This window comes from Haliotis asinina, chromosome 7, assembly GCF_037392515.1.
Source record: "Haliotis asinina isolate JCU_RB_2024 chromosome 7, JCU_Hal_asi_v2, whole genome shotgun sequence".
NCBI classification, from domain to species: domain Eukaryota; kingdom Metazoa; phylum Mollusca; class Gastropoda; order Lepetellida; family Haliotidae; genus Haliotis; species Haliotis asinina.
The window spans coordinates 48,749,950-48,777,067 of record NC_090286.1 but is presented as its reverse complement, the minus strand read 5'-3'; the positions used below and the strand labels follow the sequence as shown (position 1 = coordinate 48,777,067).

Genomic DNA, 27,118 nt, shown 5'->3' with positions numbered 1-27,118 from the left:
CTGTCGACAACTGACTCACCTGCCGGGGCTGGGCTACCTAGGTTCCCTGGACCACCTAGGTTCTGGTGTACCTGTCTACTACTGACGCACCTGCCGGGTTGGACCACCTAGGTTCTTGTGTACCTGTCTACTACTGACCCACCTGCCGGGTTGGACCACCTAGGTTCTGGTGTACCTGTCTACTACTGACCCACCTGCCGGGCTGGGCCACCTAGGTTCTGGTGTACCTGTCGACTACTGACGCACCTGCCGGGGCTGGACCACCTAGGTTCCGGTGTACTGGAGCTGGAGCTGCCGCAACCTGAGCCTCGTCTCCGCCGCCGTCACACAGCTCCTCGGAACATGTGGACCCCTTCTCACACTTGGAGCATGCCTTGCCCGGGATGTAGGGCACCTCACCCATCCAGTTGCCTCTACATACAGAATCATCATACAGTGTATGCTACCTTATGGGAAGCTAAAAGGCTGTAAACTCTCAAAGGATATACATTCCATCGTCCAAACTAACTGTTAATGCTTCAATGATGTGTTTTCAGTTTTCAGAAGCTGGAAGAATCAAATTCCCGATTCGCTATGATTTACGTTTTTTTTTCTATCAGCTAGCATTCCACCATGATTTCAATAAAATTATTTCATACGTCATAACCTCCATATTATTTGTATACTGGAGTTGACAGTTGACACAGGTACGTAAAAAGGGTCAGACGGTTCTGTCAGCCATCTGTCAACAGATTGATGTACGCACCTAGGGTAGTAGAAGCAGACGAGGTAGAAGGCGTTCCTGACCTGGGAGCCTATGAGCCCACCCAGCTGCCCGCACCGTGTAGCCGCACACCCAACAGCATTGGTGGAGTGCCAGACAAGCTAGGGAGAAGACAGTGGAGTCAGCAATATGTCCTTACGAAGTGCACTGTTCCCTGTGTTCCTGTACACGTTCAAGATCAGGATGTTTGCCCGGTATTATGTCCATTGCAATTTAGCAACAAATATTCTTTATGAGTTACCAATGGACGTAGCTCGATGTATATTAGCTGTATACAACAAACTACGTCCTTACTGAGTACCATTAACTCTTTCCATTCGAAGGACGAGTTATTACGTTTGAAAGGTCACAACCCTTCAACACGAGACTATTTTTAGGAACATGGCACAGACGAGGGACGTGACATCACGTTTTTTTCATTTCTCTATCAACAAAACACATTTGGGATATTATACATAGACACATTTACTTTTCAACTGACACCAAGAAACTAATCATTTGGGTATATTTCTCAACAAATCTTTCCGAAGCTAACATCCAAACAAGAGCCCTGTATCGTGAAAATGTTCACATTTCAAACTACATACTGCAAGAAGTAAGGAAACAGCAGTGTAAAAATGCACGATATTTTGTTCTGCTAATTACACAACGCTGGTGGTAATCGTCTGTCACAAATGGCTGCACTTCCGGTGGCAGGTGACAACAGTTAACACGGTTTGAACACATTAACTCAACTGGAGTTGGAGAACTATGCACTGTTTAACGAAGGTAGCATCCGTGCATGGATGGAGGATGGAGGAGGATGGAAAGTCGATTCCGTGCAGGATATATGCACTTCCGGAACCAACCAACCAGAAATAGTTCTCATTAACACCTCCTTACATCTGCATCCGATACAGAACAAGCACTTCGTCGGAACGAAGAACGGGTATTACCCAAGTCTGCATCATAATAATGTTTTTCATCACCCCGGACTGAAACTTTCAAGAAATGTATGGTCGGGTGAAGAAAGGTGAATGGCATTTGGGTTTGACTGAACGCGAATTTATGAAAATAGTTCAGCTTGACTGTTGAGGTTGATCAATCACAGGCTTAAATGTGTCCAGCCAAAAAACTTAATTGTGAAGTTCTTTAAAGAGCGAATGAGTGAGGGTTTTACGTCACCTTTAGCAACACGGCAGCAATATGACGGCGGAGGACACCAGAAATGGGCGCCACATATTGTAACCAAGTGGGGAATCGAACCCGGGTCTTCGAGACAGAGGCCAATCATTTTATTCGCCACTTGATACGAACACAAAGTTATGAGAGGAACAGCAATGTACAACACAGACGTATTAACTTTGAACTAGTAACCGGATCAGGTCTGTGGAGGGTAGTGGCCATTGGACAGTATAGTATGGGGTTCGAATCCCGCCTTCTGGGCTTGTCAATTTCACCGAAATGGTAAATGTTTGTGACTTGTTTCAGTCTGGGCTTTCCTCTCAAATGAAGCCCATAGACTTGGTTTAGCTGGAACACTCCACGCAGCAGTGGTAAATCAAACTCAGTGAGTCGTCCATTTGGCGAAACCAACGTATATGGAGTTGTCTAAGGATGACGAAAGATACTTACACGACCTACAGACAGAGCTCGACCGGGCGGCCTCACACATCGACGCGCGCATTGTCGTAATGACGTCACCTGACGAAGACGATACGTCTACCTACCCTGAATGTACAGCATACTCGGGTAGTCGCTATTCATAAGTATCATGTCGAGGCTGCTAAGCGATGGTCACATATTTCACCCGGTATGTCTTCGGGGGCATTATACTTGTTAGGGAGCCATTTTCTTCTTCAAAGCAAAAGACATCGGGGGGCGGTGGACACCCCTGAGATTACAGCAATTAATCACCAATGACAAGGGTTCAATTCACACCACAGTGGGACAATGCCAGAGCTCCATAGGGATGTTATCTTGTGAAATAACAGGAATATTACTAAAGGAGACGTCCAGCAATACAATAAAAAAATGCGTACGTACACCTATGATGGTGGCTAAGAATGAATGAAACGAGAAATGGTTATACGACCATGTGTGATAAACTACATTTATGACGAAATGGCAATATTTTTGGCACAGACCATTTGTTGTATATTTTCGTCGAAATGACGAAAACGAAGAGTTATAACGAGTTCCAGCTATATGGCAGCGGTCTGTAAATAATCGAGTCTGGACGAGAAAATACTGTCATCAACAGCATGAGCATCGATCTGCGCAACTGGGATACGCTGACATGTGCCGAAGGATAATTCTAACCCGGATCCTCACGGGTCAGCCATAACGAAATAACGAACTGGTTCCTTTGAATTCATTACAACCATGGTTTAGTGTACGTGTATCCTTGTTGTGTTTTGGTCCTTGAGAGTCCAAATCTTCGTTCAGTTTTCTGCGTAGTAAAGTTTGATATTGTTTGTTTGTTCACGTTCAGGATTTAAATGCACTCACTGTAAATGTTACTACATTTTGTTACTGTTTAAAAACTCGCCTTATTTTGGTGATGTCACATCACGACTTCTGTCGTATAGCAATAGCATGCATTAACGGCCGCATAATTGCTGACGAGGCATAAAGCAATATTTACTAATTCATTTTTGTTTTCAGGCCTTGTTCCTTTCAATGTACAGACACGAGTATCCCTAAAACAACCAAAAGATATACATGTATACCGACTCGCTGAGAAAGCACATGACTATTTTCCTTGCCTAGGAAGGACTAATAGGAAGCCACAAAGCGATGCTCAAAGGTTGGGAGACCTGACGAAACAAGCGACAAAATATATGGCTAGTTGTCCCAGTCCACCCAGCTGTAAATGGGAACCTCGTACGGATGAGAAAGCCACAATAAATCTGTGAGCTTAGCGGCCGCAAGAGTGTATTCTCCTCGGGGAGCTGAGAATGATAATACGATGTGCCGTTGAGATAGACATCCAGTGATCGGTGGAAAACTACCAGCGCCTTGAGCATATACTAGTTTCGTAGATATGTATGCTACATATAAATATACTATAATAATATGTTCAGGGATTAAGCAACGAGTGGAGAGGGGGGTTTAAGATTGCTTTTACTACATGTAAAATTAACATTACCTGTGTGAAATGACAAGCGAAGCCACAAGACTGACTTCCGTATTTCCATGTCCTCTTCTCGTCATGCCATCCCTTCATCAAACCTTCAAGCAGCTTGGAAGTGTCGAACTTCCGGGTATCGAACGCCAGATTCTCCCCCAAGCCGCTTTTCATCTCGTGCTTGAACACGCATCTGTCTGCCCACCTCTCAGCCTGCTCCGCCAACGATTCATTCCAGTTCTGCAACGAACAAGTAGGTGTTTATGACAATTCCTACACTAGGCATTCCAACTTCTTTCATATGGTTGTTGCATAACGTCGCTCTAAGTAGTATTCCAGCTAAATGGCGGCTGTCTGTAAATAATCGAGTGGACCAGACAATCCAGTGCTCACCAACATGACCATCGATCTACGCAGCTAGGATGCGATGACATGTGTCAACCAAGTCAGCGAGCCTGACAACCCGATCCCGTTGGTCGCCTCTTCCGACAAGCATGTGTTACTGAACATCAATTCTAACCATGATCTTAACGGGCATTGTGGTCTGGATCTGACAGTGAACATCGATATATACGTGCCCCAGAAAGAAACTGCGCAAGTAAGAAATCAAAATATATCGAGTACTACATGTGTACACAAACACAGAAACAAAGTAGCCTGTGCATTGAACACATCTGCATGGGCTACTTTTCGTGATGTCAGTGGTGCAATTTGTGCAGGTCGATAAACTGCTGTGATATAAATGTATACTCTGTGAATTCGTTTGACTTTTGATAGTTCTGACTACTGAACTATAATATTATACATGTGGCACGATTCACGACTGTACAACGTCATGTGGTGGTGCTTTTGTGGTGTTCCGGTGGAGGATGCGAATCATTTCTTTCTAAAATGTCCAAAGTATGTCAGGTGCCAGTTAGATTTGATACAAAGCTTTGAAATCCTGAAAGTTTTAGATATTAAAACCATTCTATACGACCGCCTCAATCTACTACAAACTATTCATTAAAATATTTTAGTCACGTACATATATTCAGTGTACAGAGTAGGCCTTTCAGTTAATGTGTAATGTGTCTTGCTTCTGTTCACTGTCCATTAGAGGTATTAGTTTCCATGTAATTGTCGGGAGAAGCCTTTGATAAGTTGAAAAAATCGTAGACAATCCCTCCAATACCAAATAAAATATGTTCAGTGTCAATGTCATGGGGCTACTAGAATGGTCCGTGAGAGAATGTCTCAACGTGAGGTGGCTTCTCATTGCCATGGAAATACCGTTTCAGCCCTGTTGAGACGACATCAACAGTACTAAAGCTGCCGATTGTCTATGTGCACGGCGTTCAGGCGTCACAACCCAAACGCTAGACAGGACTGCCGTGCTGACGGCACATACAATTGAGGATTTCAGTGCATCCATTATTGAATGGATGTAGAGTTTGTGACGTTGTTGCTACACCCCTGCCCTAATTTTAAACGTCAGTGTCATGGACACTCAACGTGTTATTGTGCCGTCTTTGTACCATCACAATTTCCACCTGATAAAGTGAGGGGTCCATGTGATGTTTGATGTGGGCGTGATGACAAATGCATTTGATGTTTGATGTGGGCTTGGTAATTGATGCATGCGAGTTTTGATTTGGGTGCGGTGACGGATGCATGATGCTTGATGTGGGCGTGGTGATTGATGCATGTCATGTTTGATGTGGGCATGACCCGTGAAGGTCCGGGATAGAATACTAGTAGGCCTTCAGCAACCCATGCTTGCCATAAAAGGTGACTATGGTTATCGTAAGAGGCGACTAACGGGATCGGGTGGTCAGGCTCGCCGACTTGGTTGGCACATGTCATCGGTTCCCAATTGCGTAGATCGATGCTCATGTTGTTGATCACTGGATTGTCTGGTCCAGACTCGATTATTTACAGACAGCCGTTATATAGCTGGATTATTGCTGAGTGCGGCGTAAAACTAAACTCACTCACTCAATCACTCATTTCATGTGGGCATGGTTGCGGAATAATATGATATTGATTTGGGTTTGGAGACTGATGCAAAGTAAATAAAGAATGAACATTATTGGCTGGATTGAGGAACGGCGGTGGAACTGACCATCTGATACATGTTGGACGCCCGCTCCTCCCGTCGGTACTCATTGTGCTGGAAAAGGATCTGGTCGCGGAATGACCCCAGCTGAATCTTCTCACCGGACGCTGTCAGCGGCAGCAGGAACCACAGCAGAACACACAGGTTTCTGCAACAGCATTGACATTGAGTTATTTTTATGAATCGTGATAAATTGTGGCCATGTCTAACCTATATATCCACGTGACTGGAGAAACAGCCTCTGTGTTAACCACCTCAAACGCTATTTCTGTATCATATATGCCCAAAATATATATTCGTGTTTACTACATCCATGATGCGTGAAATGACCGGTGCTATTTATAACGCCCAAGCTCATTACCTTAATCAGATACGTCTGAGTATTTGTAGAGGGGAGTGGAAAGGCATTTAGTCTCTCATTATATACTCTCTACCTTCTTGGTAAATAACACAACGCTAATTAACGCCTTTAAACAACACAAACAAACAAAAAATGTACACATATACCCATAACAGCTATAAACAATCTCCAAAACTCGTTAACTTTATTTTTTTGTCTGAACCAAGCAACAAAACTACAATTTCGACTGAAACCTGGAAACACGTGTAACACGTGCATCCGGGAAGTAAAATAAACAACACTAATCAAAGCCTTACAACAGGAGCAGGTTGCACTGCGCGATGCGACTTGATGACGGGGTTCGTGCACCACTTCTGCACGTGCAAGACAACGTTGACGTGATGCCACAGGGGGGTGCGTCGACAGATAACATGCTGCAGGTAATGGCCTGTTTTAAGCTCATGTGTATGATTTGTTTCTCCCGAGCTATTTATTTGCTTAAGGTACCTGCATGCATTTTATAGGCTAGATAACAGCATTCAATTAAATCGTCCGATGCGGTGATATAATCACGACGCTATGTAACAGGATCGTAAAGTAATTAAGCATAGTTTATCTTTATTTTCCTAGTAAAGATTTATTGTATAAATAAAACAGATATGTAACGGAAAAGACTAAAGGTTAATATCCAATGAAATAACACTACTGGATAATATGGACAACGCGCATAATGAGGCTGAGTGCTGCACGTGCGTTTCTTGTGGAACGGGATATTTAGCCGTGTTGCAAACAGCGTGCTACCCATGTGACAGTCCTTTTGGGCACAAGCAGATCTGTTAACATCAGTTGGGCTTCTCGCTTTGTTATCAGTGGCAGCATCTTAAATTCCTGTTTGTCGCGATCTTTGTTTCTATCTCCTTGATCATTTCTTAAACTTGAGGGGCGGTAGAGTTGCCAAGTGGTACGGCGCTCTCTCGTCACGCCGAAGGCCACGATTCTGTTCCTTACATCGGCACAGTGTGTGAAACCAATTTCTTGTGTCCTTCGCCGTGACATTGCTGGAATATTGCTGGAGGCGGCGTAAAAACATACTAATTCACTCACTCACTCACTCTCTTTTATACCTAAGGGGCACAGCAAGGCAACCTTGTCGTGTAGCCTCACTATTTCCTGTGCATGGTTGTTTCCCCTGGACACGCGAGCAACATGCATATGATGACGAGAATCCTAGTTCTACCCCAGTATGTTTGTAGGTTTGTCAGCACCATAATTATACGTACTCGTGGGTTTTAGCAAACTGATAAACGTCATCAGGTTTAGCATGGAAAACTGTTCAAGGTGTCGTTAAACCCTTTTCACTTTATTCCGTGGCACAAAACTGTATGCGATCAGTTATAAAAAAACATACCCCTATCGGATTCACTGTTTTAATGGATATGATGTTTTGGATTTCAGGGGATTGCATAATGCACTACGTTTAAATGAGGAAAATTTCACTGACTGGAATCAGTCAAAGTTAGAGGTAAATACTGATTCAAAGCTTGTACAAATTTGTTCCAGTCATAACATGCTTCGGAGCAGAGCCATCACTCGTTGATGTTTTAAATAAATTACAGATTGGTGTCTGGAATTTCGCGTTCCCCACGCACAGATCTCACTCCATTGAAATCGGCATGTTCTGGCATTGTTGAAAGGGGGCACCTTGGGGGGAAGCCAGGTAACCGAAGGGGATCGTTCAAGAGAGGCGCAATCCGTGGATGTTTGATCTGCTGTTGCTCAGTGACGTTCACGACGGGTATGATTGAAGATGTTCGTGTGCTACTATGCACTGTGATCCGGCCTTTGTGTTTGCATGATCCTGATTAAAAAGTGGTTTATACTTGTTGATATAAATGTATTTTAGGGGAATCTTTCGTAAAGTTACGTGCTCCATATCTGCACTTGTCTCCGATAGTGAGCGAGCGAGTGAATGGGTGGGTTTAGTTTTAACAATATTCCAGGTTTAGAAGACTGAAGACACTAGAAAAGTGCTTCACACATTGTACCTGTGTGGGGAATGGAACCCGGGCCTTCGGCTTGACGATCGAACGCTTTAACCACTTGGCTACTCCGATGCCATTTTCTCCGAAAACATCTGAAATCATCCTCGATAATCTTCAGGGTATTCGTTCAGATAGGTCTCCACTATATCCTGGACGCATCTACGGCTCGGCTTGATAATTTTATTACCTCCCTTTGCTGGCTCCGCATTCTCACAGTAGCCAATCAGCTAAGCCGCCTTACAGTCGAGTTTGCAAGTTTCGACAAAGATAGCGGTCGCAGCCGCGAAGGTTTGTTCGCAGTACGACTAATTCTGGGGAAATCATACGGACAAATAATTACTGTCAGGTCCGAAACTTTCAAGAACGTACATGCAAAAGATCCTTCTACCTCTTTCAGAGTACCTTTGCATCATTTGTGTTGCCAAGTTTCATCGGTTAGATAATTTAAGAAGCAAAAGTCAGTCGTGATTGGTACTCTTAACTTCCCACAGCTTAGGCAACTGATTGGATGAACGGCCAGCCAAGGGCGATAATATAATAAGCCAAGGTAAGATTATCTTGCTCCTCTGCCGTAGATGCATCCAGGGTACAGTGGAGATTTATCGGAACATATACCCTGGAGATATCGAGGATGATCCGGGATGGACCTGGTGTTCCGCAGCTCATGAATGCATCAGATCGAGAGTCGGGCGTCCTGACTTGGTTGATCCATGTTGTTGTATGCATATAAATGCTCCTGATTTCAATCACTGGATTGTGTAATCTCGATTTGATTTAAGGCCATGTAACAGGAATCTTGCTGAATGCACCGTTATACAACAAGAGAAACAAAATCAAAATCACCCAGATGGCATGTGACCGAGAGCGGTGTTAAACGACCAGCAAAAATTACACAACCTTAATCTGTGTTTACCACATGAATCAAACCTTCCCTTCAAAGTAAACACGATGATGGGAACATTGCAAAAGCATTGAAGACAGAAAGTAAAGCAATAAGGAAACGCCATGTAAGATAACACTGTGAGAACACTGCTTGTGGTAACACCGATTAATTATTCAACCCGGACACTTTCTGTCTTACATAAACAGTGTTTAACTCATTGCTGACAACAGCGGTACTTTCTACGAGCACTTGAAAACTAAAGGACCAACCACTAAACGTCCCATGACAAATATGTCTTCAATTACAGAGATCGGTTTGAGATAATTTATTTCCCGGACATTGAATAATGTGTTTTCAGATAAGTGACGTGGTCTCAATATCCCTTTTTCACTGACCTTATAGCTACGTATCAGCACCCAACAACCTTCACATTATGTCCACCCACGATAATACAACTCCTGTCACATTGTCGATTGTGTCAATGTCCTCTTCATTCTTCCTTGTGAGTGAGTATGGTTTTACGCCGCTTGTAGCAATATTTCATCCGCATCACGGCGGGCGACACCAGAAATGGGCTTCACAGATTGTGCCCATGTGGGAAATCAAACCCAGGTCTTCAACATGGCTAGCTACCCCCACCGCCCCTTGTGAGGTATGTTGTTGTAAATTTATTGTAATAGATATTTTTACTTCTTGTGCATCATTATAATGAACTAACTAGTCATTTCCCTCATAAAAGAAATATTATAAGACAGTTCATATCATAATGGTACCAGATGGGTACTAGTGGTTAAATCGTTCGCTCATCGCGCCGACAACCTGAGTTTGATTCCCCACATGGATACAACGTGTGAAGCAAATGTCTGGTGTCAACCGCATTGATATTGCTGGAATATTGCTAAAAGCGGCGGAAAAATACATTCCACTCGTTTCACTTACTACAAACACACGCAAAGGCAAGGTAATTGTTTACCTTAAAAAGGGACTATACGTGACGTGGTTCTAGTCAAACAGGGATTTGCATAGGGCATTCGTTTTGGCTATTGATGCTTCATTTTCAGAACATTGTCTCACATGTCAACAGTGTCCCTTACAGTATGCTTTACTGAGGGTTTGAATTAGCCTTGATTAAAACAACCTTTGGGCAGGAGGCACATTATTTTACGTTTACAGGCTCAAAGATAAATTGGCCTGTCTCCGTCCTGTTTAATTTTACCAGTTGCTTGCCTCATCGCAACTGATTCTCACTGACCACATTCAGATTCCGCTGGCGACTAAAAGATGGATAATGTTTTTACACCCAGGCATTTCACCGAATTCACTCGTTGGAATTTGTGTACTCGTAATTGGCACAAGCGAGCCGAACCTTTAGTGTGATCCATCTGGAGTCCCCTACGATCACCTCAGCCACCTTTTAAGCGAGGTCGTATCAGGTGATAGGTGCCAGACTGTCAGAAGTAGCGACGAAAGTGCAGGAAGGTAACTACAGTTTTACAATCAGTACCACAAATCATTTTACTGCGCGTGGTCGTGAAAGAACCAGTTTATGTTTCGGTTTATGGACGACAGGAAAAAGAACAAATAAAAAATTATGTATTTTAGTCTGTTTCAGAACGTTTTCGTTCCACACTTCGGTAAATCTCGTTAACAATGTCAAAAATAGCTAAACTTGACACTGAAACGGGGTGAGCTGGTTCAAACGTGAGTAATTATATACCTTCACGCCATGCGCTATGGTTCAACTGCGCTGCAACGTGACCTGTAACAGAATCTTTTACAAGTTAAACATAAATATAAAGCTGTTATGTCGATCATGAAAGGAACTTCTAACTTATTAGTGATTGATCACTCCAAGTGACATTCTCACTCAGAGTTGAGTGCTCAGAGTTATCGCGTAGTTACCATTGTATGCTCCGATTGCTTTTAGATACCATCGTGAATCTCCGGCATAGCTCCGTACCAACTCGGCGTACAAATCCAAGGCGTCGGAGATCACCATGTCTACGGACGTATATTAACAATTTGCCTGTTTGCAACCAAAAGCCGCGCGAGTAGATTTCCAGTACAGTGTAGGCACTTACATATATACATGTTTTGACTGATCGGCAGCGGACTAAGGCTGTGTCGGGAACAGTTAGAAAATGATGTATTTTTTGGAGAATGCACCAGATCGACACAGAAGCCCAGCCCAACCCAACACAAGTGTTAAGTTATAACACAGTTTTAAATCATGCAAGATTATGGCCTCATAAAAATGTCCATGATATTAGCACTTTGAAAGGTATATTAGAAAGATGAAGGAAAGCAACTTCTGTGGATAGCTAACTTTTTTATTGCAATGAGTTCGGGGTAGGTACTAATCCCATTGTCATTGCAGTAAAGAAGCTGACAATCCACAGAACCTGGTTTTTCTCCATCATATTAGTAGCTTCATGATGAAGCCGTGATTTTTTTCCAATTTCGGACTAGTGAATTATGCTTTTAGGCATCGCTAGTCCGACTGGCCAGTACAATTTGGAAATCATTTTGTGCACTGATTACATCACATCTTTTTCAGTAAATTGTACTTCTCGGAGAAGTTATTTTTTTACAGTTAAACAGCACCTGATTCTTTCGAATTAATAACATACCACGGCAGGCTGATTATAATAGTACGCCTTAACCTGTTTTGAGTAGTGTATATTTGAGTGTTTTCAAAATCATCATGCATGTCCATAAAACATACAATCATTCTTGTTTTTGTCTATAATTGTTGCCGCAGAATACTGGAAGGATGATAGTGATGTAAACCATCACCCAGCCATTCCATCTTCGTCACACGAAACTCACTCATTGACTGTAGAGTAAAATGGACATTTACATGATTCATTTTTAATTTTATTCTTATCCTTGTTTCACATGCACTTGGATGATTTAATGTATTGGTGACCAGCCAGTTCTATTCTGTGACAAACCGAGTGGTGAGATCAAATCAGTTCTCGTAGAATGAGAGTTGAACAATTTGTCGATGAGGTAGCGTTTATATCGCTAAATCAGCTGTTTGTGTTTATACGTATATATGAATGTATATATACGTTGTATTTACTAATGAATGGGCCTGCGGGTAGCCCAGTCGTCTTGGGCGCCACAGATGGCCCACCGCGAGATACATCCGATGTAGTGTGTTCGAACAGCACACAAACCTATAATCGTGGACTAAAGACCTGGACTTGATACAGCTCGAACTCTGTTCAAAGCGGCTTTGGACTTCACTCGCTCTTGGTGTTTATACTAGATGTTACATCAACTACTTTCGGATAATCAAATTTCAACCTTTTTCATCAAAACCTTCTACAATATTTTAGTTTCTACAAAGGATGCCAGCCCATGTAACAAAAACCCAAGTACATGCAATAACTTGGTGACCAGTTTTTAAGTGTGTTTATTTGAAATTCATTATTATGTTCTTACTAGGAATCTTTGAATCTTGATACAGTTGATACAGTCCAGTGATGAAGATGTGATGTAGACGTGAAATGGAATGGCTCAACAGAGGAGGGACTGAAAGCTCTGGAACCAAAAGATTTTAGTTTGGGTTTGGGGTTTGTAAGGGCTTCAGTTTTCTTATCGACTCCCTGGAAGAGGAACATATTCCTCACCAGGGTCTGACAGTTATCCAGTGGCCACTGAATGAAGGCTGTAAGTCAATGTGCGACGAGAAACACGTCGAGAGAGAATATATCTACGTCACAAGAACCAGGAAATTTACCTCCATGAGTGCATTGAGCATACGTGCAGTGTCTCACGAAACCTGTGTCCCGTTTAAATCAGCTGATTCAAGCAGTTCATCGATATCTTGTGTCCATTGTTCCACACGAAAATGATCCGATCTGTTCATATGTCAGACTGGGATTACATGCAGTACGTAATTTAAGGTACATGTAAGTTTCGGCTACAGATACAGCTAATGAGAGCATGAACCAAGGTGTGACCCCCTCGATATTTAGGGCAAACCATTGCAAACAGGGAACTGATCTAAAATTTACATTGTTCCAGAAATTAGAAGAGACTAGTCTTTATGGATGATCAACTTGTACAATTGCGGCATTTCAGTATACTACTTATGCCGTTTTCAAGTATATGAGCGGTATAACAATAACCCTCTTGTGCTATAAAGAAGTTGATCATCCACTTAGACTTGTCTTAAAGTTTCCTATTGCTTACAACTTCTAGAATGCCTCTCAAACAGTACTAGAAAAAGCTTGAAGAAAACATTTATGCTTGACGAAAGTACACTGACTGTATTTTCCCCATATTTAGCCAAACTGATTCTGCCCCATACTCAAATTTTGTACATATTTCCGACATAATTATTCTGATATATTCCATGATTTGAATGCGCATGAATGCACGTGACACGTATGACATTTGGTACGCTGCGTGGTTCCACTAGCGGGAATCAAGCCTGCTCACGCGCAGGCGCACAGTGTATATAAGCGTAGAGATTTGATCGTCAGTTATAAGAAATAACCAGAGATGACACGTCCCATTATCTGCGCTTCATATTAATGTTTTCAACCAATTTTGTGATAAAAGACCCACGTGTCAACACTGATATGATTGACAAAGGCAGACAGTCTGGTTTTATCCATTCACGTGTTGAAAGTTATCTCTCCTATCTCAATCTCCACTGCTCCTAACAGGGAATGTAGCGTAGGGTTAGCGACTCCTCTGCTTTTTGTGCAGTCAGTCATTCCCCCCCCCCCCCCCCCCCCCCCATCCGACGTGATGCCCTCGCGCGGCGAAGAGTTTGAGATTTAATCGCTGATTTCGTATCTCCCAATCATTCTAATATGGAAGGTTGCCACATTCCTTTTTTCCTAGATGCTATCGCAAACTGTCTTCTCCAAGGAGATACAAAGTGCTCAGAATATAATGTAAACAAACCTCTCATACCGAGACATAATTAGAAACTGAAAAACATCGGCTATACACTGAAATATACTCCATTGAAATATGTAACGTATAAACCATCTGCCTTTACACATACAACCCATGACTTGTGGAATGTATTAGCATTTTACAAACTGAATATATATCTTGCAGTACCTCCAGCTGGTATTACTACTGCAGCTGGTACTGTTACTTATAATTCTAGGACATCGTACTATGTTTTAAACTGCTTCCACTTACAGTACCACATTCAGTCTCTCATCATTCCTTCCTTCGTTTTCACTGCAAGTGCGGCTGCTTCGACTACACCAACAGTAACAGGTGCGTGTACAACAGCTACTAGGGGCCATTCATAATTTATGGCAAGGGGGTGGTGCTGATGATGTTTTCTTGTTTGTTTTTTTTTGTATGGAATTGTATGTGAATGACCCCCCTAGAAATAATGTACAAAGTGCACCCCCCCATTTATTTATTTATTTATTTATTTATTTATTTATTTATTTATTTATTTATTTATTTATTTATTTATTTATTTATTTATTTATTTATTTATTTATTTATTTATTTATTTATTTATTTATTTATTTATTTATTTCTGGTCCAAGTCCACACAGCAATGATAGTGTTCTACTATCGTAAGCTAATGTTAAAGCACAGGAGTCAAAATCCCTGGCAGGGATACACTGGCAGGTACTTCTGTTTACGTGAATCCTTTCACAGTTATTTTCAGAAAAAGAAAAGAAATCCTATATCACTGTCAACATAACAGCTGTCAGAAAAACACAAGGACAGGAATCTATCAGCTTTCAAGCAAACCAAAATCAGGATAACACCACATAAAATACCGCAAAGACAAACAGATAAACACATTTCACACACAACTAAGGCTCTATAGAGTTTGCTATCGTGTCAAAAAAAATGCAAATATGTTTTCAGGCTTTCCATAAACGTGATTATTTCATATCGCACTGTTGAAGTATTAAATGTCTGTTAAACCCTAAACCCTTTCAGATATTTCCACGTCGTTAAAAGGGAACAAGGCGCACAGCATACACTTCAATGGTGGCCGAAAACCACTGTGTCGTTATTCAACTCTTTCGTTTGAAATGTATGGAAAGTCAGACATCACCAGTCTTGTTTTTTCAACAAATGACAGATTAAAACAAGTAAATTACAAATGCAGATCGCCATTGTCACTCGAGGCAGAAAGAATCAGGCCATTAGTGCTGGTGGCAACAGATTCTTAATAACTGAATAAATTCTCGTCATCAGTGCACCATCACGACCTAGCTATGTGCAGTGTAACTTAAACATAAATTTGTTTTCATTTACTAGTTGCAAAACTGTTAGTGCGATGGCGTTTTTCAATATTTTTTTTATTTACTAGTTGCAAAACTGTTAGTGCGGTGGCGTTTTTCAATATTTTTTTATTTACTAGTTGCAAAACTGTTACAGCGGTGGCGTTTTTCAATATTTTTTTATTTACCGGTTGTAAAAATGTTACTGCGCTGGCTCAGCGTTCCGTGGTTAAAGCGTTCGGCCGTCTCGAACACCTGGGTCTTCCAAAATAGGTAAATGTGAGAAGTCCATTCTGGTTTCAGACGCAGCGATGTTGCAGGAACCTTGCTAACAACAGCATATTGCTGAAAGCTTACTTAAACACGTCCACCTGTTCAGCACCGGGTGTCAGACTCCGTATACGAACAGGCCTGATGTTTATCGCCGTAATATACTAGCGGCGGCGGTCTGTAAATGTTAACCTGGACCAGACAATCCAGTGATTGATGCAACTTTAACATTAACTGTACTGTGTATACCGATTACAGTTACTGTCATTATACTTCAGCTAAATAGCGTCATGCAAGCTACTTCAACTTGGGACACACAGAAGACCGATAGTATGCACCTTGGCCATAAAACCTCCAGATTGTACTGTGATATCAGTAAAACCGACTCAAGCAAAATATATATACGATTAAATCTGAAACTAGGCCCACTTGCGACGAATGTATGCGTTGTAACCATAGAATGTATACACATTTTACCACACTATGTTGACTGTATACATATTTGGAGCGGTACATCCACTGCATACATTGTTTGAGAATAAATATATACATGTATAACCTACTGAGCACAAACTGTATCACTGATTGTCACCCTAGTCAAATGTGCTCTTCTTTTCTTTAGCCACTAAATACATTTTTGCATTATGACGTCAAATATACACAAGTTTGTACCATTGTAAATTGTGCTTCTTTTCATGCGGTAACTGATCATGAATACAGTGTTGCAAAAGCACGTCTAGAGAATACATGACTGCCACAATACATCAAACGCGTGTTGTTACTTTCATGTCGCAGCTACGGTAATGTATAATTTGAAAATTACATTCACTGCCTACTAGGATACTGTTTTACCAATAAATTACATTCAGTGTATGTACTGTTTGACCATTGAATTGTACATTAACAATTGTACATTATACATAATCGACTGTATGCATGTATACGGAAAGTGCAAATGGGGTTGCTATGCGACATTGTACTTACATTGTTAGACTTGCATAAGGTGATAATTCATTCTTTAAATGATAATTTCTAATAAATAAATAAATAAATAAATAAATAAATAAATAAACAAATAAATCCATCTGACTGTCTGCCTTTGTAAACTTGTCTCTTTAAAGGCTAATTCATTGTCTGACGACACCAATTTGATACACAATTTCACAAGAAGACTGTTGGTGTTATTATGACTTCTGGCAGGCATGAGGTTCACACCTACAGTGTAAAGAAGATCTTCATTGTAAATCACTGCCTTCAATAGTTGCATGAAAGCCTCCGCCTTCTGCTGACCATAGGTCACTGACCTCACGGTGCTAACAATGCATGTATCTGTAAACTCTTAAAGTATCCGTCTTTTAAGTTCGAGCACGTGTCCGATTTAATGAGTGCATCCATCGTATATAAACATGATAAAACTATTTTCCACGCCACCAATGATCATAAATACTCACAAAGTGTCTGACATGTTTTCTGATAATCCGAGATTAACCTACAGATCACCTACCCCGAAACACAATTTTTATTTAGTTAAAACGCACACTGCGTTTGGTCAATGAAATCACAGGTGTAAAAAATATCCCCCTTTAACTTATTAAGCTGTGAAATTGCTACCTCATCCTTTATCCCTGAGTTGAGGAATTGGGCATCCCTCTGTGCCCAGCCCCGACTCAGCATAAAGGCCTTGCAGTGTTCAAGTGGAGTTCGGATGTCACAGTTTGTAGTGAATGAGTTTAGTTTTACGCCGCACCCAGCAATGATCCAGCTATATGGCGGCGGTCTGTAAATAATCGAGTCTGGACCAGACAACCCAGTGATCAACAACATGAGCACTGATCTGCAATTGGGAACCGATGACATATGTCAACCAAGTCAGCGACCCTTTTATGGCAAGCATGGGTTGCTGAAGGCCTATTGTAAACCAATAGTGAGTGTTTCCTGCAATTTGATTGGTTAATTACCCTTGTCGAATAGTATTCGACATCACTGAAAATATTGGATTTCTTTCATTGTTATTGTACTTCCAGGGGTCATGGCGGCAATTGAGATTGACATAAATACACATAATTCATTTAAAAACATGACTGGAAAATTTTGTTTAGTGTATTTTTTTAAAAGTTATTTATTTCGAGCATGGCGTAACCTATCTGTCCCATTAGATAATAGCATAACCCTTCTTGTGTCGTGTTTTGTCGCTGGGGCGACAGCGAAGCAGATCACGTGACGCTAACCGCATTGCGACGCACGATCACGCTATATTCAAAGAGTTCTTTGAAAAAACACTTCTCACGACAAATTGGTTTTAAACTGAATTTGCCTTTGTTGAATTCCAATGAATCCCGGAAATTGAACAAATCATACCATTTATCTTCTAATTCTACACCGGGACCTTCACGGGTGTCACAATTTGTAAGTAATAATCAGCCATAATAATAATGGTAATTCTTGCGCCAAGGATCCAACGCAATGCTTTCCTCTGGCATTACGTTATTACTCTGGTATCAAAGCCCATACTAGTATATAAGCGCTTCGCGCGACTGTGTAGGTCGGTACATACACTTCTCAGGTACCCATGTTGAACAGATGGGCGTACTGAGTGCAATGTGGAAGAGGTGCCTTGTCTGGGGACACAACACAGTATGAGACCCAACTCACAAACATACTCGGCATACAGCAGAGATCACTTCACCACCCGGGTTACAAGGGCCAGATTCAAGTGTAGTTCGACATTGACAAGCCATTTCTTTATATCAATCACCATTTCAAACGCCTCAGTTGTGGCTGTGGGAGTAGCCTTGTGGTTTAAGCGCTCGCTCGTCATGCCGAAGGCACGTGTTTGATTCCCCTCATGGGTACAATGCGTGAGGCCCATTTCTGGTCTCTCCCGCCATGGCTACTGCAGGAACATTGCTAAAAGCGGCGTAAAACTAAACTCGCTCACTAAAACGCTTTCACAAATTATTCAGGGCTTGTTTGCACTGTGATCAAAGACGTGATATTTAAATTGATTATCATGTTATTTAAGAAATCAGGGAGCGCGGTAATGACTCGCATAAATAAGGCACAGAATCAATAGGGCATGTAACCCCTTTTCGCGAACACCCGGTGTCATTTTCCCTGGTCTACTCTATTTCGGGGCGGTGGGGGTAGTCTAGTGGTTAAAGCGTTCCGAGGCTCGTCACTCCGAAGATCCGGGTTCGGTTCCCCACGTGGCCGCAAAGTGTGAAGCTTTTCCGGTGTCCTCCAGTGTGACTTTCCTGGACTACTGCCGAAAGTGGCGTAAAACCAAACTCACTCACTCACTCACTCACTCACTTTGCTCCCTTTCTGAGTATAGTCAAACTTTGTATTCTTTTCCACTGACATTTCATATTGCATATGTACATGTTCAGTATCCAAGAACTACGTATATTGTAGGTTATATCAGTGCATGTATTCCCCTTCACGATCATGAACTTTGCCTCACTGAAGTATAACTGGACAAGATGCTCTGTGTCTGAACAGGAATCTGTCGTCGCCGATTCTGTTTGATCTCAGCCCTATTAAACAGGACAAAGGGACACAACTGCTCGCTCTGTTGGTGGGATGGGCTTAGAGCTGTAGTGTTCTTGTCATCAGTATGCATGAATGGAAATGTACACACAATTTCTTGTTTCTTGCTGTGCAAACAGGTTTCATTATCCCTTCCCGTTGAGACTGATATTCTGGGACACAAAGACTCGAGTGTGTGGCAGAATACTGAAGTAAATGATGCTCTCGTGGACGCTTTTGAGAAATCAAGAAACAATAGACAGAGGAATTTAGCCTTGACTTTTGTGAAAGACGACAAAATATAATACAGGGCCTAGATTTTCGGAGCTGTCTTAGCACTAAGTGCCATACGTTAAGATTAACTTACGACTATCTTAGCGCTAAGAGAACTTCGGAAATTTAGGCCCAGGTATTTTAGAAAAATAAGTTGGCTTCTCGAACGAAACTTGCACTGAACACGCTAAGGAAAGTGGAAGATGTTTTAGACGGAAACAATACCACGATCTAGTATCTTACATGAAACAACGTTTAAGCTTTTACTATTTGTATTACAGTCCATGAATAGCTTCAACGTTCGTACAGTATGACACAAATGTATATGGATATATAACGATATTGAAGGACATTTTGTAGGAAGATTGACGTCTGTTGATAATATGACCCTTGTTTAACGTACCATTCAGATGAAAAATTGACTTGCCTTTGCGTGTGTTTATGACTGGCGCCACCACCAGTACAGGATATGCCAAACTTTTCGCAAACACCATCACTATTTGATCGTGATTCATGAACACGGGCTTTAGATGCAGTGGGAGTTGTAGGATTGTTCTTTAAGAAGAGGTTGCTTAAAAATTATAATCGCTGGATTTGTTTACATGCCACCGTCGCTGGATCGGAGCACTGCTCTGTTGGGTCTGTCTGGCAACAGAGAGGTTTTTCTTTAACGTTAACGGTTTTTTTTCAATAGGAAATGGAAACAGCTTTTGTCACTGCTATTTACCAAAATGCTGGCAGGATTTCTCACATGGATATTAGTTATATATATACAGAGAGAGAAGGTCTACACAAATATTCAACAAACATACCATACAGAAGTCCAAACTCGGACACACGTGTGTTTATATAGTAGATCTCGATAATACTAAGCCAGGATTAACCTCCAGATTACCCTAACTCAATGACCGTCTCGGACCCTGCAGCCTGGCGTACACAAGTGTGGTAACCTTGAACCATGTATCCAAACGCAAGCGTTCGTTTACGAAAACAGAGCATATAAAACTCTCCATTAAACATCTGACGTCCACGTCTGGGAGATCTGCAAGCCCAGAGCGGATGCACTACGCGGCCTATTGAGAGAGTGTAAAAAACGTTGACGTTGTCTTACGGTCATCAGAATGTCGTTTATCGCGCCGCTGGCACGTCAGTACGCGGAACAGCGCGTTTATTATAACGTGCAAGACGCGGACAACAGGCCTCTCTTGTTATGGTGCAATCATGCTCACATGATTGCGGTTTCGAAATATATCTGTACATAATTTTGTCAGCAAATTGAAATTGTTATTTTGTAATTACGCCATCTGCTTATATATATATTTTTGTGTCGACGTTTGGGTTTGGCGTCTTCGTGCTTTTGTAGTAAGTCCCTTGGGGACAATGTGGCACATTGCCCAGAACAGCATATGCGTGTATAAACTGATTAATGAAAGCCGGCAGATACCATGTGGTTAACTGTAACCTAGCTGGTTAACTGTCCCTCAACTATTGTCAGGGGCGGTGGGGTAGCCTAGTGGTAAAGGCTTTCGCTCGTCACGACGAAGACCTGAGTTCGATTCCCTACATTGGTATAATATGTGGAGCGTATCACTTCGACGTTCATGATATGGATGAATGAAGATGTCGACTATTGTGAAAAGCTATCGCTCCTCGGGTTCTATTCCCAACACGGGCACAGCGTCTGAAGCCCATTTCTGGTGTCCCCCGCAATGATATTGCTGGAATATTCTAAAAGCGGCTTGAAAACTCACTCAGTCGATGACAGGTTCCATTGGTCGTAAAATAGTAGAAAATGTGATGTGTGTGGATCACTAAAAATCACTGACGTTTCAGCCATATACATAATTTGCATAAAAGGATTCTCAATGTGTTTGTTCATAGCCTGGCGCCTCACACTGTTATGCAAGCACCTATCAAGAGAAACAGTCGCTCCTAATTTGTTGTAGCATATCCTCACTTCAAGGTTAATTGCTCTTAGAGCAACCCATTACAGCGACACTCTTCCGTCATCACGTATTTCCTCATTCGTTTCCGTTTCTTTTGTTGATCAAACATTTGTGAACATAACTGTCGATTTGGTCTAAGTGCCGGTTGGGGGAGTTTGACTTTAGATGACCCCGGTTGCACGTGCCCGTGTAAAACAATTTGAACTCGGATACTATTGTGAGGATGCACGTCTAAGTAGGTCATGTCAAAGGTCAGTTAGTGAACTGATTAAAAACACATCGTGACTAATTCCGATATTAGATTCGCCTGTATTTGAAAACTGAGTTTTGATTCAAGAGAAGAACATGAATTAACACTGCTTGTTTCTTAGTCATGACATAAAAAAATACATGTATATGTCATTGTTAGAGATTCCTTCACGTCTGAACAGTCAGAGGCCAGAGCGGAACCAGACCTCAGCTCCACCTCATCTCCCTCATAGTCGTAAGTTATTGTCAGTGTATGGCACTTGCGACGGTCTTAACACTAACAGAACTTCGAAAATACAGGTCCTAGGTGTTTTTGAGCAAAGCTACCTTAGTGCTACGCCTGTTGTAAGTGAGGTGCGACCACCATAGCGCTATGATCACGTTGTGCTACGGTATCCAGGACGTTAAATCCCATTTAAGCTCAGATCATCACTTGGGCTATATTTTTGTTTTAAAATGTATAATAATTAATATATTAATATAAGAATATTTATAACGCACATTTTCATTCATCATATCCTGGGCCTTTATTTTCGAAGCTCTCTCTGCGTTAAGATAGTCGTAAGTTAATGTTAATGTATGACACTTACGACTATCTTAGCGCTAAGAGAGCCTCGAAAATCTAGGCCCTGCTCCAAGCGCACAAACATAAAACTAGGAATATAACGTACCAAAGCAAAGGAACAGAAATCCACTTCGTTATATCCGTAAGATCCCTATAAGCCTAGTTTACTGTCTTTACGGTACGTTTGCAATGTGTGGTTCAGTACGCAAGTGAATATGTGGTGGCCGATTCGGACCATCGCTAATCGACCTATCGCTATATCGTGCGCGTTATCACTATTTCGTATTTCACTGTATCGCTATATCGCTCCATCTTGTGAATCCTACATTGTTGTGAAACCCCGACTACGACTGCATGTGGGATTTTCTGCTGTAACTGTTTAGGTTCATAGCAAGTATGTCGGGTAAAACATTAATAAAAATCGGATGAAAGCAGGGGAAGAATTCCGACCATCGAATCCTCACATTTCTAAGGGAGGCAACTCTTAGAACACGTTGTTCTTCGTCCAGTAAAAGCTGAAATGTTGTGAACTAACTGAATACTTTTCAAAGAGGTGTTGAAACCACCACACTAAATTCCCAATGTTACATCATCCACAGAGTCTCCTTTACGTAAGTGTACGGAAACAGACGAGGTTTGCCAAATGCTCTATGCTATTTACACAACATACAATTCTGCCAATCCTTATCTAGAGTATCTGCAAATGGTGTGCATCTCTCACAGTCTGTCAAGTAAATCAAGATTTCTGCGGTTTAGATGAGTTCAACTGTGGTTTGAAAAAAAACCTGTTACATACGCCAGGCGCGACATTGAAAGTTTCTATGTTTATAACGAATTCAGTTTTATGGTCTGCGCGCATGTGCCAGACGACGAAGTACAGAAGCACTTAAGCACCTGCAATGTTAATGGGAGGTATTTAATGCTGGGTGCAGCTATCCGCACTTTCAAACATGCACGTGAAAATTCGGTACGGAAGTCATGATGCTGTGTCAGTAACCGCGAAATCCGGTCGGTGATAGGGAGACATTTATAAACATACTTCAGAAACATACACAAGCGAACGAGTGAACAAAATATTGACACAAAGGCCCATCGTGTTGGATGTGATAGGATACTGTGTAGCTCCGGCATTGTTTCATTATTTACTCAGGGCTCAAATCTCTTTACGATAGTTGGTGGTAGGAAACCAAGGCTGGGTCCACACATATAATTGGATTCGAACTAGCAGTAATGAAACCAAACGCGACAGAACGTTGTCGTCGTTAAACAAATATTTTCTTTGGGATTGTCATTCAATTTTCTTTTGACCCATTAATTATGTTCCAAAGACATTGGGAAATATGGCTGTTTAATCTGAATATTTGCCTTTGCTTTGACACAAAACAAACGCAAAACGTTTTCTTGGTCGAGGAAAGTGAACCCCGGCGATTTAATTGAAGATTTAGTTTTTGAAGGATATTCCTTCAGTAGGAGCGCCCAAGTTTCAGGCGAGGTTGATGCAGAAAGGAAAGCTCTGGGGTGCATCGGCTCTATTTTGCTCCCGTTAGCACTTTGTCTATTTCCGACCTGAAACATCCCAAGTATCTCTTTCACAATGTCTGTAACTTGTTGCAGTTTTGCTAAATTTATCCCTTTCTGTAGTTAACGGTGTAATGCTTTATCACTTCCTGTCATCGACCATATTTTCTGGTTAACCTTCAAAGCGTTCACATCATTCATCACCATTGTATAACACAGTAGAAGATTAGACAACACATTAACCCTTGAACTGTCAGGAATGCTTTGCGCACAAATAAAAACGACACAAATTACTTAAAACAACGCCAAAGCAACAACAGCGACATGATATAATTATGTGTGTAACTTTGTTATGAAGTTGTTGAGGTGAAGATGGTGTCACTAGTTACTGTATTTAACAGTAGCATTAAATGGGGACCAGACAAATTGTAATTAACAATTATGAAATGACACTCTTTCTTGGTTTGAAATTTAGTGCGCATTCTATGTCCATGTATGTTTATGCAGTCTGAACGGTTAGACGAACAATTTGTCTCTGAAATGAACATATTTTACTGAAAAAAAGTTCATAGTGAAAATAACATAATATAATGAAATGAAGCCCTGAGACTTTTTTCTGAAACATGAAAATCTAGACTTGCCACATTTTCCAGACTTGCATGGACTTTCTTGGGTATAATTTTTTCAGGGTCTGTACGACACACTAACTGAAGGGTGTGTGCTACTGGTGTTGAGTCTGACTTTTTGTGATCTTTTTATAGATTTTTCACAACTACCGCCCAAATCTGTCTTGCGGATAATCGAGACTGGTTATTCTATGGCGTTGACTTATTCTGGTGCTCAATGGTAGTTTACTAACGCCAGCGCTATAGTAAATTTGGATTGTTTGATGACCCACAATGTTATAAGAAGAATTCAATATTCTTAACATCTCTTGAGCAGTATATATTTACATTTATGACGTATCATATAACTTGGATCTGTTAACAGAATTTCTGTGCATGTATCAAACTCAAGACATGAAACATGCAATAATGACACTGACATTATGAACGATTAAAGACATGGATGGAATATCTTGCACTGGTTTTCCGACATAGGTTATCGCACTATTACGAAACATGACTGCTCTGTCTCTCGTGTGTATCAGGGCGTTTCAGCCGATGGGTCAGTTGTAGGGAAACCCAGTCAAATTATCGGATCAAAATACCCATTTAACTACCATACCCAAAATAAACCTCTTAAAACCAACATGACGAACATGATTCTGTATATCATAGCCACAACATTCGTTTTGTGAATATGAGCTGATGATAACATAGCATGTTTCTGTCTCATTTCCAACACGTTTCCTTGACGATGTAATCTCAGATAAATCGAAAGGTCAAACAATATATTATGCGTGTAATAAATACTGGATAGACTTGATAGAAAGTATCTGAATCAAGAACGATGCATATACAATCATCAAAGCAGATTTTATGGTCATTGACATGCATTACAAAATATGTTTATTTCTCTATCATGATAAAAAAGGAGGAATCTGTTTGTGACCATTTTACTGCTTATCCCAACTGTTCTGTGAGTTGAAGATAAACTTGGAGCATCGTCTTAAAATATAAAGCTGTACATAATCATGCAAAAAAGACGGAATTTCACTTTAAATGAGGTATGGAGTTCGCTTGGCGCCAGGGCGAGACGCTTTAGTTGCAAATGAAAATTGAGACTTTGATTTAGACAAGCCACTATGTGTTTTGTTATGAGGCACTAGGTTTAGATTGTGTTTTGGGATACCAGATGGAAAATAACCCTTCTAAACCTTTACTGTGACAGTGACTAATGAGCTGGTATAGCCTCAAGCAACAACCATTTGTCCGGGCAATTCGTTATTACATTGGCTGCGTTTGGGCGAATCGACAATGACCGTTGTTGAAACAAGATAATGCTTTCCTAATGGCTATTTGAGTATTGACAACTGACATACTGTGAATTGATATTTGTAGATCGCAAGTCTGCCGTGATGTTTGTCAGTTAACCGGTGTAACACGTGTGTAGCCACACTGTATAGCTGCCCATGCAGAGGAGTCCCGTGGAGGCATCTTGAGCTGCCGATATGACCGTGGTGGACTAATTTGCATGATAGGATTTTGTGGGATATTTTCATAGCCCTGTTTTCATTTTCACCTTAAATGTCTAATATATGATGATTCTGGCTTACACAGAAAGATGATGGACAAACTGAAACACAAATCGTGCATAACGTGTACAGGTGTTATTTAAAGTACTACTTTCGCTGAGACAGGTTACATAAAATGTAGAGCGATCACTTGTGTGAGTAATATAATTTTGTTATTAAGCAATAACTTGATACATCGTGGGTACAATGTATAGGCTATATCGATTTTCAGAAGAATGCGTCAAGCATGCGTCAAGCAAGTCAGCGAGCCTGACTACCCGATTACATATCGACATGCAAGAGTTGCTGAGGTTCAGTGGTAACCCGGATCTTCTCGAGTTAGACTATGTACTAGTGTTTACGTTCACGTTCAGAACACGAACTGCGTTCCCGGTCACACCAATAAGCATCGTCGAAGTAAATGAACGCATGATTCAGGCCAAGCGACTACTTTCGACTCCGATCCCCATGGAAACCTAACGAAATTTGGGTTTATTCAGCCGTTATCAGTAAGTGTGGCACTGAGTGATTGCTGGCATTTCATGAGGTGGGAACACAACTTGAGACAAATTCAGATACTGAAGTTTATTAATGACCACTTGAAAGCGTCCAGAAAGACTGGCGCTCTTCTGGCGATACATTCAAATAACTTGTTGATGCAAGTTGTCAGCAGTCCGCTCGAAAACAAGATACACGATGGAAAATTATGAAGGTGGATATTTACTCTTGCAAACGTTTAATAATCTTACACTATCTGTACACAGAAACAAACGATAGCGTTTCCGTGGAGGAAGGTGTTGTGAGTGTCGTCTTATCAACATGGCGACCCACGCTCCCAGACCTGAACATCCTGTTTCTAAACGGGTAATGAAATGAACTGAGAGTGTTGTGCCTAACCCCAATAGGTACTATTTTCCACATGAATATGGATAAACACGTACATGCATGTGTACGTAATTGATTGCATTTTCCGCGTGTGAATGGTGTATTCGCGATAAGCAGCTTAAACATGTACAGACGAGGGCTTAGGAATGTCGAGAATGGCATATGGGAATAAAAAACGTCCTTAAAGATGGATATGTTAATTTTGAATTAACCTGACTGTTGTTTGCGTATTGGAGTGTGACA

The 27,118-nt window shown here is 41.3% G+C and overlaps 1 protein-coding gene across 1 annotated transcript in view; it reads right to left on the bottom strand.

The window, feature by feature from the left end:
• LOC137291733 (uncharacterized) overlaps window positions 1-27,118 on the bottom strand; it is a 48,876-nt gene that overhangs the window by 4,918 nt on the left and 16,840 nt on the right. Inside the window, exons 2-5 of the mRNA XM_067823229.1 lie at window positions 5,977-6,118; window positions 3,894-4,112; window positions 746-864; window positions 247-413 (exon numbers count right to left, since the gene is read on the bottom strand). Coding sequence (XP_067679330.1) covers window positions 247-413; window positions 746-864; window positions 3,894-4,112; window positions 5,977-6,118 — 647 coding nt within the window. The remainder of the gene's footprint in view (window positions 1-246; window positions 414-745; window positions 865-3,893; window positions 4,113-5,976; window positions 6,119-27,118) is intronic.